Here is a 17,350-nt window from a genome sequence, read left to right on the forward strand (position 1 = left end):
TACTGACCTGATGCCCTGCTGGAACCAGTTTCAGCTGCCCTAAAATGTGATCCAGCATCCAATCAGTGTGGACGCGCTATTTAGAAATAGCAAAACATGTGTGCAGATGCGTTAATTCGAATTAGCTTAATTCAAATTAACTATTTTGAATTCAGTTAAATCGAAATAGCACAGTAGTGTAGACACGCCCATCTGGTGGTTTGGGGGTTCATTCAAATCATCGCTCTCACACATGTTGTCATGTCAGACCTTACCCTGGCCGTCGGATGGCCTGTCCCTATTACCTGTGGGGAGTGTGAAGCTACCGGACAGTCTCCTATCGAGCTGCTCTGGTACCAGCCCTCTACAGCGTGCTCACAGCCTCTGCCTAGTGCCTCTGGGGCACAAGCATTTCTGAAAACCAGCCCTGTTCTAGCAACGTGCTGTGATCAAGGCCTGCCTCTTCCTCCCAGTTTTAACAAAGTCTTTAGCATTATTCCCTATATTACGAGCCTCCCACCAGGCCTCTGGCTATTCTTTAAACCCGTCTTCTTACTCCAGGACGAGTCCTAGGGACAGGGCTTTGCCTCTCTCCCAAGCTACTGGGGGTATATGAGTTCTACACACTGAGACTTCAGTTTCTTCTGCTGACACAGCCCAGGGAGGCCAGGAAGGAGGTTACTGGTGATTTCTCTGTGCAGTCAGTGACTCAGGGATGAGTCCCCAGCCGTGTGTCACCAACCAGCCCTTCACTGAGCTGAGTCTCCAAACCAGAGCACCGGGAAAAACATTAGACCCCTTTTTGAGTAAAGAGGGAGAGCAGCCTGGCCCGGATCCGTTTGGTCCTCACCCCGTAGATGATGGGGTTGAGCGTGGTAGGCATCAAAACAACCAGGTAGGCAAAAAGAATGTGGAAGTGCAGGGGCAAAATCTGGCCAAGCCGGGCTATGAGCATGATGAAAAGATTAGGGATGTAAAAGGCGAGGATGGAGCACAGGTGGGAGCTGCAGGTTCCAAATGTCTTGAGCCGGGCGTCCTTTGTGGGGAGTTTGAAGATGGCCCTGAGGACGAGGATATAGGATACGGTGATCAGTAGCGCATCCAGACCTGTCAGAGACAATGTCACAGCGAGGGCGTAGTAGCTACTGACACGAATGTCGGCGCAGGCCAGGCTCACCACGGCGATGTGCAGACAGTACGGCTGGGGGATGATGTTGGTTCTGCAATATGGCCACTGCCTGGCCAGAAAGGGACGGGGTAACATGAGCAGGCCACTGCGCAGCAGCACAGCCAGGCCGATCTTGGCCACCATGGGGCTTGTCAGGATGGTGGAATGTCTCAGGGGATGGCAGATGGCCACGTAGCGATCCAACGCCATGGCCACCAATATCCCAGATCCTACCAAATGGAAGCAGTCAATGAAGTACATCTGGGTGAGGCAGGCACTGAAATCGATCTCCCTGGCATTGAACCAGAAGATGCTCAGTGCTTTGGGCAGGATGGACGTAGTTACGATGAGGTCGGAGACGGCCAGCATGCAGAGGAAATAGTACATGGGCTCATGGAGGCTCGACTCCCTCTTCACGATGAACAGGATGGTGAAGTTCCCCAAGATTACTATGACGTACATAGTGCAGAAGGGGATGGAGATCCAGCCATGGGCCTCCTCCAGGCCAGGGATGCCCTGAAGGATGAAGGTAGAGGGGTTGGTGAAGTGTGTTGTGTTGGAATGTGCCATAGAACTGCGGAGAAGGTGTCCAACTCTGATGCAGATCAGTGTCTCCTGCATCCACCGTACAAGCCCCCGACTTCTTCTGTGCGCCCAGGGTTGAAGATGACACTCGCAGGACACACGCCTGGAGGGAGAGAACGCATTACTGAAGGCTCTGCTCATGGGGGAAGCACGTCAGTCTCTGCACACACTGAAAATGTCACTTTTGCTAGTCAGTGAAATTCCCTTTGTACAACTGGCCCTGCAGGGTCCGTCCCATGTCGGATGGTGCTCGCTGGGCCACCAATCCCTAAAGCTTGTGGCAGCAGGAACAAATCTGAATTTGGACACACATTACCCGCCATTGCTCCGTATCGCAATGAAACCCAGGCAGGTTTCCCCATTTACCTGATGGCTCAGAATCAGGGAGTGGGAAAACCAAAGACTTGTGCCCGGTGACAAACAGAGCTAGGACGCCCTGAGGGTCAGCCCCTGAGTGGCATTAATTACAGGTCAGTGGAATCACTCGCTGATTCGCTGTAGTGGGTAAAACAAGCACAAAGTTCAGATACCCCAACGCACAGTTCTGAGTGGCAATGCTTTAGTACCGGTTATTCTCCTTTATCCATTTTTGTACGTGAATTCACACGTCTCTCACTATGTCTCCCGAATCCTCGTTTAGTGACTTTAGTGACTCCCATGCGATGACTATTGAGAGGCAGGTGATGACTATTATCAGACCTGCCCCTGTTTACAGGATTTTCAGTGAGCTCAGCACTCTTCCCCATGCCACACTTCCCGAGTCAGCAGGTGACAGATGATACAAAGGATGTGACCTGGAAGTGTGTTTACAGAGCGAGTGGGAACAAGCAAGGGAAAGTGAAGAAAATGCTGTTAACAAAGATGCTTTCCTCCAACTCACTGTCTTGGTGCAACCGTATGCTCACCTGGTTTTTCAGACCGCAAGGAAAGAGGAAACACCGTGTTTATGCATCAGAAAGGAGAATGCCTGCTCTGGCCAGGCCCCTGCCACTCGTGTATTGCCTTCCTGGACCCCTATTAACTCTTCCATATCCCAACAACTACATTCAAATGGACCAACAGGGAACAGACCCCAGGCAGTGATATCGACAGGCACTTAGTGCTTCAATAGTACTGGCCCCACAGCTGAGCGAAATTATGAGCCAAACTAAACAGGAAACTCAACTTTACAACAGGGATGCAAACTGGGAGTTCTTAAGAAGGCATTAATGGAGAGCTCCAAAGCCAGCATTCCGCAGTCAGGAAAGCAGAGAACTTTCCCCCTCTTCAGATGCAGTGAGAACAGCTGCTAGTGGGAGAGGAATGTACAGCAATAGAAAGGGAAGTTGTGACTATTGATAAGTGATATTAGAGACCTTGGGAAATCCCGTGCGTGGCAGGTTAAGGATAACAAAAATGAGATTATTAATTGGATTCTGAATAAAAGAAATCCTTAAACAAGGCTTTTGCCATTTCCTTGCAGAGGTTCTTAATGTTACAGGAAAGGTCGATGTATTCACAAGGCTTCTGCATTCCCAAAGCACGATGAGGTTCTGGTATCGCATCAGGGGATGAAATACTCACCAGTGCATTAGCAGTCAAGGAAGCTGTCAAACAGCATCTACAGTAGAAACGCAGATTCACCAACCCAGGAATTATGAACTGTGTGATAAACCACACGCCTCAGTTGGAACTAAAAATACACAACCCGGCTACAGCAACACCAGATATTTTCTCTTAAAGGCAGATGAAGGGCAGCTGTGTATTAAATGCAAACTATTCAAAGAAAATAGATAGTTCACAATATTGACAAGTATCACAGTGGTAGCTGGGTTAGTCTGAATCTGCGTACACAAGGAAAAGCCCTGTGGCACCTTCTATGCATCTGACAAAGTGGGTCCTTGCCCATGACAGTTTATGTTCCAATAAATCTGTTAGTCTATAAGGTGCCACAGGACATCTTGTTGTTCGTATTGACAAGGTGATGCAACAGTTAAAAGCTGATGTGGGATTGGTCAGAAAATCAAGGAATCAAGGAATATAATAAATGCCAGTCAACAACATGGTTTATGGAAACTAAGTCTTGTCAAATGAATCCAGTCTCATCCATTAATAATAGCTGAAGCAAAATGCAGGACTATGTAGCACTTTAAAGACTAACAAGATGGTTTATTAGATGATGAGCTTTCGTGGGCCAGACCCACTTCCTCAGATCAAATGGTATCAGCAGAATGAATATGTGGACCAAGCTGGCAACGGGGTTTGTTGCAAGGGAAGGTACCAGGGTTGGTTTTAGTGTGGTATGTCCTGTGGTGGTTGGTAAGAATCATCTTGAGGTTAGGTGGTTGTCTATAGGAGACTATGGGTCTGTCTCCCAGAGCCTCTTGGAGTATGGTATCCTGTTCCAGTATAGGCTGTAGTTTATTGATAATGTGTTCGACAGGTTTAAGTTGAGGGTTGTAGGTGATGACAAGTGGTGTTCTATTGTTGGTTTTCTTGGGTCTGTCTTGAAGTAGATGGTTTCTAGGTATTCGTCTGGCTCTTTCAATTTTCTTTTTTATTTCTCTGGGTGGGTAGTTGAGGTTTATAAATGCTTGGTAGAGATCCTGAAGCTTCTGGTCTCTGTCAGTGGGATTAGAGCAGATGCGGTTGTATCGAAGGGCTTGGCTATAGACCTTCCCTTGCAACAAACCTTCCCTTGCAACAAACCCCGTTGTCAGCTTTGTCCACATATTCATTCTGCTGATACCATCATTGGACCTAACCAAGTGAGTTATAAGATCAAGAACACATATTCCTGCGCATCCAGAAATATAATCTATGCTATCGTGTGCCGAAAGTGTCCGTCTGCTATGTACATTGGACAAACATCTCAGACACTTCGCCAAAGGATTAATGCCCACAAAACAGATATCAGACAAGATCACAAAGAGAAAACAGTTTCTTGCCACTTTAACCAGAAGGGACACTCTCTCAATGACTTGACCACCTGCATTCTGCTACAAAGACCTTTTACATCTGCACTTGAAAGGGAATCCTCTGAACTGTCATTCATGTTAAAATTCGACACTTTCCAAAAAGAACTCAACAAACATTTGAACTATCTCACCCATTACCAAGACAGTTTCCCCAATTATCACCTGTAATACCATTAACTCACAAACATCCCACTCTCCCTACCTTTAATATCAGCAATTCACAGACACTTACCTTCCTTCCTCCCCCCCCCTGCACCCCCCTCCTGTTCTGCAATGTGATTCGTCCTTTTCATATTTGTTCATTTTTTTAATTGTATCCTTTGGCATATATGGTTGTGACTACTTTCTTCCACTATTTGATCTGAGGAAGTGGGTCTGGCCCACGAAAGCTCATCATCTAATAAACCATCCTGTTAGTCTTTAAAGTGCTACATTGTCCTGCATTTTGCTTCAGCTACCCCAGACTAACACGGCTACATTTCTATCACCATTAATAATAGTACACTGTTGTCTAATCTCTGGAACACGTGATTTCTGTAGGGGAAGTCCCTCAGATAAATAAACCAACACTCTGCAATATCAGTTCAGCGCACATCAAACAGACTAATCTCTGGTAACTGACAGATGTCAGAAAGCCTTTGTCAATGGGCCTTTGCCAGGCAATGGTGCGTTTCTAGTGCCGTTCTGCAGGGATCATTCTCTTAGCCTGATGCTCTCAGATATTTTTTTGACTGACCTGGCAGGAAATAGAAAATCCATTCAGTTAAGATTTGTGACTGACGGCAGAGTGGTCACAACGAGGGAGGTGGGACAGGCGCCCAGACTATGCAGGAGTGTCTGCTAAGCTGGCCCTATGCAACCCAAGTGTTTAAACAAAGGCCATGTTCTCTTCTTGGAAGAGGAACGCACCGACTAGAGACACAGAGACTCTTCACCTGTCATATGGCTTGGTTAGGTGCCCACGGTTACAAAGCGTGTCTCGGTTTGATAGGCAGCACGTAGCCAGAGCAGTGAACCGGGGAACATCCCTCACACCCCTGGGAACAGCATGATGGACCATTCAAAGACGGCGTGCTCTGTCGTTTGTGTCTGGTAACCACAGACATATGCAGCCGGTTCACTCATTTTACATTCCAGAGGGTTTGGCCACATCTCTCATGAGATGCCCCGTCCCCCCTGCACCAGCCTTTCCGATGGAATCACGTCCCAGGGCTTCCTAACCAGGATCAATGAGGAGTTGTTTGATCTCAGTGCCGAAGGGCTCCAGGTGGCTCTCCCTGGAACCTCAGCATTGAAGTGGAGGATCTGGATGTGGCTTCACAGAGGGTTACCAGGTGCTCATGTTGTCTGTGGTTGGGTAAAGAAAAGAGGCCTTAAGGAGAAACCCGTGTATCCCAGGACTGGTGTGAGACCTGTGGCCTAGGCAATGGTGGACAAGACTTTGCTAACATAAAGCAAAGCTAAGCTGGGAGGAAGAGGCTAGAACAGAACTTGGCTAGACCAGGGCTGGTATTAGGGAAGCACTCGACCTAAAGGGACCAGGCACAGCCCATAAACACTTGCAGAGGGCTGTAACAGTGTCTACAAATCCAAACTAGATGCTTTCCTGGAAGATCTGTTTGCCGGCTTCTCCGCTCTCCACATCCTACAGCCGCGCTGCCATAGCGCTTCGCTGTGGACACTGCTTACCCCAACCACAAGGTCTGTCCCGGCAGCGCAGGTGATCTGCCTCTCCCAGATGCAGTAGCTAGCTCTGGGGAAGAATTATTCCACAGACTTCATGCTTTCTGTGCCGGGATTAGGCTGACATAGCTACACCTCAGAGCTGTGGGGTTTGGCGCTGTTGCAAAAAAAGCCAAAGCAATTCTGGGCTTGCATTAGCAGAGGCAGAGAACAGAAACCACAGGGCACGTTAGCACCAATCTACTTTGATGGAGCCCTGTGTCCAGATTGGGCCAGCAATGTCCAGAGAGGATGTGGAGACACGGAAAAGGATCCAGAGCTGAGCTACCCCAAGGATCCAAGGGGTGGAATGCAGGGCACAGAGCCAAGGGTAAAGGAACCGGACAGCTTGATTTTGGATATTAAGGGGAGACACGAAAAGGGTCTTCAGATGCTTGTTGCAATCTTTAGCCACAGACCAGTAGAGCCAGTTTAGATTAAATCCCAGGGAAAACACCCTAAAGGTATGTCTACACTAGCCCCCTAGTTCGAACTAGGGCGGCTAATGTAGGCATTCGAACTTGCAAATGACGCCTGGGATTTAAATAGCCCTGGCTTAATTTGCATGTTCCAGTGTGGGTGCCATTTTTAAATCCCCTTAGTTCGAACTGTCTGCCCGCGGCTACGCGCAGCAGTCAGAAGTTAATCCGAAGTAAGTCCTTAGTTTGGATTAGCTGTTACTCCTCCACGTTTTCAGGAAGTAAAAGACATTTGTGGCCCAGGCCTCAGTGAAACACACGTGCTGGCGCTCAGCATAGGGTGTCTCCATGACACTTAATGCCTTGTGTGGACCAAGAGCTCAGATGTGATGGACAAAAGGTCCCTCCTGGGTGTAACCTTTTGTATCTACAGATCAAGAAAGTGTCCCGGGCATTTCATAGAATCACAGACCCCCAGGGCTGGAGGAGACCTCAGGAGTCACCAAGACCAGCCCTCTGCCCAAGGCAAGACCAGCCCAACTCAATCATCACAGCCAGGGCTTTGTAATACCGAGACTTAAAAAGCTCTAGGGATGGAGATTCCACCACCTCCTAGTGAACCCATCCCAGTGCTTCCCCATCCTCCTAGGGAAATAATTTAATCTGGGCACATCTACATTTGCTTCCTGGTTCAGACCAGGGATACAAATGTAGGCGACTGAAATTGCTAATGAAGGTGGGATTTAAATATCTCGCACTTCATTAGCAAGATGTCGCCCAGCGAACTGTTTGAAATGCAGCTGTTTGGATCAAACTAACGTTACTCCCCAAAAAATGGCATTTGCCTGTCCCCAGACTGTGATGGTGTCACGGACCGGGCCGTGTCTGGGCACAGCTGAGGGCCATCTTCTTTGCATGCTCTGCCCTTCTCTCTGCATGTTTTGCTTTTCTCATCTCATTTTCCCGATCCATCTCCTGCTTTCTCTTAGCAATTTCTTCATCTGCCTTCCGCCTTCTTTCAGCAGCTTCCTTGGCTCGCTTCTGCTCCTTTTCATCCACATCTCTGGTTAATAACAGCACTACCAGATCTAGTTTAGAGGCCCTTTTCCTAAAGGCAATGCCTCTCCCCGAGCACAAATCCTTCAGCGCCTCTCTATTTAGGCTCTCATACTGGCACTGACTCATTTCGGCTGCCCTTTACCCAACCAAACTCTCAGTACTAAAAATCAAATTTAGACAGCGTGGGGTCCTGATCCCAAAGCTCAATTGACCAAGATCTGTGGATCCTGCCGACTACGCCGCTGTGACGGACCGGGCCGTGTCTGGGCACAGCTGAGGGCGTCCACTCAGGGTGAATTGCTCGAATCCGGAGCTGCTTACAGCCTCCCTACTGGTGACCTCTCCACACAGGCCACAAACCAGTCCCAGAGCGCTTCAGCAGCCTGCCTGAAGCCTCACGAGCAAAACCCCTCCGACACCCCAGCAATATCCGTGCCCCAGATGGCCCCGGGCCTATACACGGGTGGGGGGTCCTGGCACCCAATCCCACCTACCCCGAACAAGTTCTGTCCGGTTCCAAGAAACCAGCCACAGATCTTTGGCCAATTTATACTTTGAACCTTACCCACAAATCACGCTCGGCCAATCCTTAAGCATCTAACAACTAAAGGTTTATTAACACAAGAAAGAAAAGCCTGAGAGTAAGGTTATTAAAGTACAGTATGTTACATGCACCGAATCTCCCAGTTCTCGATGCAGGCTCTAGCAGAGATGTTACAGCTGCTGGTTTACAAGTTCTTATTGCACATCCTACGATCAGGATGGGTCCACAGGTCTTTCGGGCCCTTCAATCCCTGCAATGCTGCCTCTGGGATGAAGTGCTGAGCTGAGAACCAAATGGCATCTACCACATGGCCTCTTTATACCCCCTTCCTGGCCTCTTCTTGTATGCAGCAAGTCACCTGGTCAGAGGCCAATCTCTGTGTTTCCTGCTGGCTGCCCTCAGGTGACAGCCCCCATTCTTTGGGTGTGTCTTTGGCCCATCAAGTGCCATTGTCCTACAGGGCCTGGCTAATCAGCCTGTCCATAGCCATGCTTAACCACATTCACAGAAATATTCAGCTTCCACACAGATTACAGATTCCTACCTACACACACAGACATTATACACTCACATAAATAACGTACATAAGATCAGCAAACAATAAGTTCCCATTCAATACCCCACATGGCTCCCTTTTATACCAATTTCTGGGGCCAACACCCCCACCTAGGGGTGCAGCAGCGATCTGGCTGCTTCCCTCCAATTTGGTAATGTGACAGATGGTTTGGACTGAAACTTCCCACTCGGGGTGTCTCCCTGATGTGGAGAAATTCTAACAGATGTTCCCAGGAGGGGCCCTGGCAGCTTCATCGAGTAGCCCCTTGCCCTGCAGGTCGTGAGGAACCCCCTCCGTGAACAGATGGAGCCCTGAGAGGCCGGAGGAGGAGGGGACAGTGTCTGTGAACTCACCCACCACTGGCTGCTCAGCTCTTTGCTCAGCTCTCACGGCAACAGCAGTTTTCACTAAGAGGAACCTGACTGAGTCCAGGTCTTGGCTTCAGAATTAGCCTTGTGATGTGCATGTCCTGAAATCGTACGTCCTGGAGGATCCCCGGGCCACGGAAATGCAGCCACCTCCGGCCTAGAGGCCATCAGCTGGGGTGGGGGCATTGAAAAGAGGGACCTTTTGGCTTGTGACACCGGAGCAAACTCATCCCCTGTGACAAGGGCCCAGGGATGTGGAATGTCTGGGCAGGGCAGAGAGGGCCCCAGACCTATTCACTATCCCGTCCCACACACTGTAGTGCTGGGTGTGTGGGGCAGGAAAGCCCGTCAGCTCGAGCTGGTACCTGTGAGTGCTGAGAGGGACGTGTCTTCCCTGGAACCCCCCTCAGGCAGCCGCGTCCCGCACCTCTCTCAGCCCAGCGTCTGCAGCAGAGTCCCGCGCCGAGAGCCGGCACAGGGCTGGGCACTGACTATAATACAGCTCTGGGCCATCCCAAGGGGATTCCCTCAGCCTCTAATGAATGAGCAACCGTCTCCGTGTAAATAGGCTGGAGACAAGCTTGTCTGTGCTGCTGAATTCTCCATCCATAGTGAGGATTCCACAGCAATTAAAGTCTCTTCCCAAAGGGAGAGGAGACGTCTTGGCCTCTGGGCTGAGTCAGGGAGGAATTGGCTCCTCTCTGTGTTTGTGTATTTTAAATAATCATTCATTAATAGAAGAATTGGGACTATGCCTAGTGCCGATAGGGTCCCATAGCCTAGAAATGCCCAGGAGGGAAGGGCAGAGAGAATCCTATGGCTGGAAGAGATCTCAGCTGGTCATCGAGTGCAGCCCCCTGTCCCAAGCCGGACCAACCCCAACTCAACCATCCCCGCCAGGGCTTTGTCAAGCTGGGACTTAAACACCTCTAGGGATGGTGATTCCGTCCCCGCCCTAGGGAACCCATCCCAGCGCTTCCCACCCGCCTAGGGAAATTGTTTTTCCTAATCTCCACCCTAAGCCTCCTCCAATGTAACTTGAGACCATTTCTCCTTGTTCTGCCCTCCCTCACCACTGAGAACAGCCTCTCTCCGTCCTCTTTGGAACCTCCCTTCAGGCAGCTGAAGGCTGCTCTCAAATCCCCCCTCACTCTTCTCTTCTGCAGACTGAACAAACCCAAGTCCCTCAGCCTCTCCTCGTAGGTCATGCGCTCCAGCCCCCTAATCATTTTGGTCGCCCTCCAATGGACCCTCTCACTTTCGTCCACATCCTTTTTGTAGTGGGGGGCCCAGAAGTGGACGCAGTACTGCAGATGTGGCCTCAGTTGAGCTGAATAAAGGGGAACAATCACGTCTCTGGACCTGCTGGCAATGCTCCTCCTAATGCACCCTCATCTGCCATTAGCCTTCTTGGCTACGAGAACCTTCTTGACTCATCTCCAGCTTCCACTGGAATCCCCAGGTCCTTTTCTGCAGAACTGCTACTTAGCCAGTCGGTCCCCAGACTGGAACAATGCCTGGGATTCTTCCCTTCCAAAGGCAGGACTCCGAACCTCATCTGATTTCTTTTGGCCCAATCCTCTAATCTGTCCAGGTCACTCTTGACCCTATCCCTGCCCTCCAGCGCATCTACCTCCCCCCCAGCTAAGTGTCATCTGCGAACTTGCCAAGGGTGCAACCCATCCCCTCAGCCAGTCATTAATAAAGATACACTGAGAGATCTAGAAAAGAATAGAAAAGGGAAACACAAACCCTCTCTGGTCACTTGCTGATCCCCTGCTCTGTGGCGGTGGCTCAGTGGATGATGTTTTCCCTGTTCCTCTCCTCTGGGCACCAGTCTGTGTGGACTAGATGGGTTTTTGGTCGGATCCCTGTAGACCCATTCATATGTACGGCAGAAAGGGATCTGGGTGTTATAGTGGACCACAATTAAATATGAGTCAGCAGTGTGATGCTGTTGCAAAGAAAGCAGACACGATTCTGAGATGTATTAACAGGTGTGTTGTGAGCAAGACACGAGAAGCCATTCTTCCGCTCTACTCTGCGCTGGTTGGGCCTCAGCTGGAGTATTGTGTCCAGTTCTGGGCACCGCATTTCAAGAAAGATGTAGAGAAATTAGAGAGGGTCCAGAGAAGAGCAACGAGAATGATGAAAGGTCTAGAGAACATGAGCTATGAGGGAAGGCTGAACGAATTGGGTTTGTTTAGTTTAGAAAAGAGAAGACTGAGGGGGGGCATGATAGCCGTTTTCAGGTATCTAAAAGGGTGTCATGAGGAGGAGGGAGAAAACTTGTTCATCTTGGCCTCTGAGGATAGAACAAGAAGCAATGGGCTTAAACTGCAGCAAGGGAGGTTTAGGTTGGACATTAGGAAAAAGTTCCTACCTGTCAGGGTGGGGAAACACTGGAATAAATTGCCCAGGGAGGAGGTCGAATCCCCGTCTCTGGAGATATTGAAGAGCAAGTTAGATAAATGTCTATCAGGGATGGTCTAGACAGTATTTGGTCCTGTCAGAGGGCAGGGGACTGGACTCGATGTCTCTCGAGGTCGCTTCCAGTCTTAGTATTCTATGATTCAGTGGTGTGTGGGGGGGTCCCCCATGTGTTGCACCGGGATCTTTGCCGATTCCCATTCGGTTGTGTGATGGGGCTCCCCTGTGTGTTACACTGGCTCTGTGCTGATACCCATATGGCTTTGTGTAGACATTCCCCTATGTGTTACAGCGGCTCTGTGCCGATAACCATTCGGCTGTGCGTGTGGGCTCCTCCATGTGTTACACCGGCTCTGTGCAAGCAGCTGGTGTAGCAGAGTCTGAGAGATCCCCAATGAACACACAATCAGATAAAGGGCGAAGGAACCTCACGACTTTATTGCAAATGAAGCCAGGTCCTCGTACCCAGCTTTCTCTGTCAGACACTCTCACACGTGTGCCCGTTGCCATGGGCTGGCTCTCTCAATGACGGGATGCCAGGGCCTCCCAACCGGGGTCTGACCCGGAGGCCTGCCCGCAGTATGAGGCCCTGGCCCACTTCCTGGGGGGTCAGACACTCTGTGCCCCTCTAGTGGTCATTGACACCGGGGCAGAGGGCCCTGCCCCGACACAGGGGAAGAGGAGGAAGAGGAGGAGGATGACAGCAAGGAGCCTGTGGGGAGCGTGCCCTGCACCCAGGACCCCCGAGCCAAACCGGAGAGCCCGTCAGCAGCCTCACCTGAGGCTGGGGAGCCCTCCACATGTGAGTGCCAAACCTCATGAGAGGCGGGTGGGAGGAGCCCAGGGACTGTGCGCCTTGCTGACCACGGAGCAAGCGGCAACCTGTGCATCTGCCGTGGCAGCCGGGACTTGTGGCCCCAACTGGGTGCCATGCAGGGGCCCTGGCCTGTTCCCACACGCGTCTGCGCGTGAAGGCACATGACTGGCTCCTGACCCCAGGAAGAGACACTGCACTGCCCTTCCTCCAGTCGCCCCCTCTACACAGAGGCAGGACACATCTCCCTTCCCCCCCCACACCACACTATTGGCAGCACAGGGGCTAGGGTGCAGTCCTGGGCCAGCTCACACTCCCGGGGATAGCAGGATGGGATGGTGCGGAGACCTGCCGTCCTCGCCTTGCAGAGGGGGCCTGGGTTTCACCCACTGTGTCCCCAGGGAGAACTGACCACTTCTCTTGCTTCACCACAGCCGCAGCACCTGCGGGTGCAGGGCACACCACCCCGCCTGAACCATTCATCCGCAGCCAGGCCAGCAGGTGCACCCACAATCAGGAGGAGTTTCAGAGGCAGCAGCTGCGCTTACAGGGACAGCAGGTCCACAGCCAGGAGCACTGGGCGCAAGAAGACCTGCAGCTGCGGCGGGAGAGCTTGTGGGAGCTGTGAGAGCAGGGCCGTGCCCTCTGCGAGTACCTGCAGGCCCTGGCGGACCGATTGGTGCCTCCTGCTGCGCCAGCCCCTGCGGCCTCCCCAGCGATCGCTCCTCCTCCCACCCCTGCTCCCCCTCCCGCTTCTTCCACACCCCTGTCCCTCCTGCCCCACCCGCCATACCCACTCCCCCCGGGAACGCCGAGGCCCCCGCCCCCACAGTGCTGAAAGATGGGAGGGCCGGCAAGACCCCCAACCCTGAGCTTCCCTCCCCTCCCCATTCCTCCCCTTGCCTCCCGCTTCCAGCTCCCTCCTCCTAGTTTTCCCCTCTCCCCTTTCCCGCCCTCATTCCCCTCCTCCCCTCAGCCCAGTTATGTTAAATTAAAGAATTTTTTGTGGTAATGCAGGTGTTGTTATTGTACATCAATAAGGGGGTTAGGGAGGAGAAAGGGGAAGGAGGTGGGGGTGGAATGCAGGGCACAAGGCCCTACTGGGGCATGCAGGCCTTCGCAAATGCGGACAGTCCCCTAAAGGGCCTCCTCGCTGGCAGCCGTGTGGGGCTGTGCATACTGGCCAGCCAGGCAGGCAGCCTCTGCCATCCAGGCTGGCAGGAAAGCCTCCCCGTTCCTCTCACACAAATTGTAGAGCACAGAGCACGCTGCCACCACATGCAGAATATTGTGCTGGGAGAGGTCGAGGCGGGTGAGGATGCATCTAAATCGTGCTTTCAGTTGGCCGAAGGCCCCCTCGACCACAATGCGGGCCCTGCTGAGCCTGGCATTGAAGGCCTGCCGGGAGGGGTTGAGGTGTCCCGTGTAGCGCTTCATCAGCCAGGGCTGTAGGCGGTAGGCTGCATCCCCCAGCAGGCATACTGGCACGTCCCCAGCAGGCATCTGGCGGTCAGGGAAGAAAGTCCCGGTGTGCAGCCTCTGGCACACGGAGGAGTTGCGGTACACTCGCGCATCGTGTGCCTTGCCGGACCAGCCCACTTTGATGTCCGTGAACTGGCCCTGTTGTTCAAACACGGCCTGCAGGAGCACGAAGAAGTACCTTTTCCTGTTGATGTAGAGGGAGGCCTGATGGTCTGGGGCACGGATGGGGATGTGCATCCTGTCGATTGCCCCCCCCCACAGTTGGGGAAGCCCTGGATGACTGTGTCCAGGTCGATGAGGCCGCCGACTATGCGGAGCAGCACCCTGTTGATGGCCTTGACCACCTGCAGAGAGACACACAAAACCGAGGGTCACTGGGATGCCCGGGTGGCTGGGCGTCTTCGTTCCCCGCCACTGCTTCACGCCCCACTCCCAGGAGCAACTCCCGTTGGCCACCGCGGATGGTCTGTAGCGTGGCTGGGACAGACCGAACTCTCCTGGGGAGGGCACTTACTCCACCTCCCCCACGTTTCCCTGGGCCAGCCTGTGTCCGACTTGCATCCCCCCTCCTGACTCAGTGGCTGGTGAGTGCCGTACCTGCAAGAGCACCACTCTGACGGTGGATCTCCCCATGCCAAACTGATTGCCGGCGGATCGGTAGCTGTCCGGCGTGGAGAGCTTCCAGAGGGCGATGGCCACCCGCTTGTGGAGGGGAATAGAGGGCCTCATGCATGTGTCCCATCACTGCAGAACAGGGGCGAGCCACTCGCAGAGCTCCAGGAAGGTGTCCTTCTTCATCCTGAAGTTCTGGGTCCACTGTTGGTCTCCCCAGCGCTCCAGGATGATGTGGTCCCACCAGTCACTGCTGGTGTCAGACGCGGGGCACGCTGGCATCCGGGCGTCGCTCCTCCACAGCCCCGAGGGGGGTAGGGTGAGGGCCAGGGGGCTGGCCTGCAGCAGAAGGTGCCAGGCAGCCTCCAGCAATTGCTGCCAGGCTTGCAGCAAGACGTTCAACATGAGCACCAGTGTGCCCAGGGGCAGCTCTGGCTCCATGGTGCCGACTGCTGTGGTGTCCCAAACGAGAGCGACCGAAACAGAGGAAAATTCTTTGCTGTCCCTCAGTGAAGTAGGCAAGCAAGCGGGAAAGCTGAGAACCGGCTGTCCAGGGGGGTCCCTTTAAACACGACCCTCAGATAGCCTCAGACAGCAGCCACACAACGCAACTACTGACCTGATGCCCTGCTGGAACCAGTTTCAGCTGCCCTAAAATGTGATCCAGCATCCAATCAGTGTGGACGCGCTATTTAGAAATAGCAAAACATGTGTGCAGATGCGTTAATTCGAATTAGCTTAATTCAAATTAACTATTTTGAATTCAGTTAAATCGAAATAGCACAGTAGTGTAGACACGCCCATCTGGTGGTTTGGGGGTTCATTCAAATCATCGCTCTCACACATGTTGTCATGTCAGACCTTACCCTGGCCGTCGGATGGCCTGTCCCTATTACCTGTGGGGAGTGTGAAGCTACCGGACAGTCTCCTATCGAGCTGCTCTGGTACCAGCCCTCTACAGCGTGCTCACAGCCTCTGCCTAGTGCCTCTGGGGCACAAGCATTTCTGAAAACCAGCCCTGTTCTAGCAACGTGCTGTGATCAAGGCCTGCCTCTTCCTCCCAGTTTTAACAAAGTCTTTAGCATTATTCCCTATATTACGAGCCTCCCACCAGGCCTCTGGCTATTCTTTAAACCCGTCTTCTTACTCCAGGACGAGTCCTAGGGACAGGGCTTTGCCTCTCTCCCAAGCTACTGGGGGTATATGAGTTCTACACACTGAGACTTCAGTTTCTTCTGCTGACACAGCCCAGGGAGGCCAGGAAGGAGGTTACTGGTGATTTCTCTGTGCAGTCAGTGACTCAGGGATGAGTCCCCAGCCGTGTGTCACCAACCAGCCCTTCACTGAGCTGAGTCTCCAAACCAGAGCACCGGGAAAAACATTAGACCCCTTTTTGAGTAAAGAGGGAGAGCAGCCTGGCCCGGATCCGTTTGGTCCTCACCCCGTAGATGATGGGGTTGAGCGTGGTAGGCATCAAAACAACCAGGTAGGCAAAAAGAATGTGGAAGTGCAGGGGCAAAATCTGGCCAAGCCGGGCTATGAGCATGATGAAAAGATTAGGGATGTAAAAGGCGAGGATGGAGCACAGGTGGGAGCTGCAGGTTCCAAATGTCTTGAGCCGGGCGTCCTTTGTGGGGAGTTTGAAGATGGCCCTGAGGACGAGGATATAGGATACGGTGATCAGTAGCGCATCCAGACCTGTCAGAGACAATGTCACAGCGAGGGCGTAGTAGCTACTGACACGAATGTCGGCGCAGGCCAGGCTCACCACGGCGATGTGCAGACAGTACGGCTGGGGGATGATGTTGGTTCTGCAATATGGCCACTGCCTGGCCAGAAAGGGACGGGGTAACATGAGCAGGCCACTGCGCAGCAGCACAGCCAGGCCGATCTTGGCCACCATGGGGCTTGTCAGGATGGTGGAATGTCTCAGGGGATGGCAGATGGCCACGTAGCGATCCAACGCCATGGCCACCAATATCCCAGATCCTACCAAATGGAAGCAGTCAATGAAGTACATCTGGGTGAGGCAGGCACTGAAATCGATCTCCCTGGCATTGAACCAGAAGATGCTCAGTGCTTTGGGCAGGATGGACGTAGTTACGATGAGGTCGGAGACGGCCAGCATGCAGAGGAAATAGTACATGGGCTCATGGAGGCTCGACTCCCTCTTCACGATGAACAGGATGGTGAAGTTCCCCAAGATTACTATGACGTACATAGTGCAGAAGGGGATGGAGATCCAGCCATGGGCCTCCTCCAGGCCAGGGATGCCCTGAAGGATGAAGGTAGAGGGGTTGGTGAAGTGTGTTGTGTTGGAATGTGCCATAGAACTGCGGAGAAGGTGTCCAACTCTGATGCAGATCAGTGTCTCCTGCATCCACCGTACAAGCCCCCGACTTCTTCTGTGCGCCCAGGGTTGAAGATGACACTCGCAGGACACACGCCTGGAGGGAGAGAACGCATTACTGAAGGCTCTGCTCATGGGGGAAGCACGTCAGTCTCTGCACACACTGAAAATGTCACTTTTGCTAGTCAGTGAAATTCCCTTTGTACAACTGGCCCTGCAGGGTCCGTCCCATGTCGGATGGTGCTCGCTGGGCCACCAATCCCTAAAGCTTGTGGCAGCAGGAACAAATCTGAATTTGGACACAC

At 52.4% G+C, this 17,350-nt stretch overlaps 2 protein-coding genes across 2 annotated transcripts; both read right to left on the reverse strand.

Annotated features, from left to right (window-relative positions):
• Positions 1-769: 769 nt before the first annotated feature.
• On the reverse strand, positions 770-1,768 carry LOC149526154 (olfactory receptor 51E1-like). The gene has a single exon (XM_089775416.1). It carries the CDS (start codon positions 1,766-1,768, stop codon positions 770-772), a length of 999 nt encoding a protein of 332 aa, XP_089631542.1.
• A 14,308-nt stretch (positions 1,769-16,076) lies between these two features.
• Positions 16,077-17,024, reverse strand: LOC149526155 (olfactory receptor 51E1-like). The gene is made up of 2 exons (XM_089775417.1): positions 16,349-17,024; positions 16,077-16,276 (listed from the first exon to the last, which is right to left on the reverse strand). The coding sequence occupies exons 1-2, from the start codon at positions 17,022-17,024 to the stop codon at positions 16,077-16,079; spliced, it is 876 nt and encodes a 291-aa protein (XP_089631543.1).
• Positions 17,025-17,350: the final 326 nt, after the last annotated feature.

The sequence above is a fragment of the Pelodiscus sinensis genome, chromosome 1 (assembly GCF_052426305.1).
Source record: "Pelodiscus sinensis isolate ZL-2025 chromosome 1, ASM5242630v1, whole genome shotgun sequence".
In the NCBI taxonomy this organism is placed as follows: domain Eukaryota; kingdom Metazoa; phylum Chordata; order Testudines; family Trionychidae; genus Pelodiscus; species Pelodiscus sinensis.

Coding starts and splice junctions, on each gene's coding strand:
- LOC149526154 (XM_089775416.1), bottom strand. CDS start 1,768: ATGCAGGAGACACTGATCTGCATCAGAGTTGGACACCTTCTCCGCAGT.
- LOC149526155 (XM_089775417.1), bottom strand. CDS start 17,024: ATGGCACATTCCAACACAACACACTTCACCAACCCCTCTACCTTCATC. Junction 16,277..16,348: donor ATCCTATATCCTCGTCCTCA/GGGCCATCTTCA, acceptor CCCACCTGTGCT/CCATCCTCGCCTTTTACATC.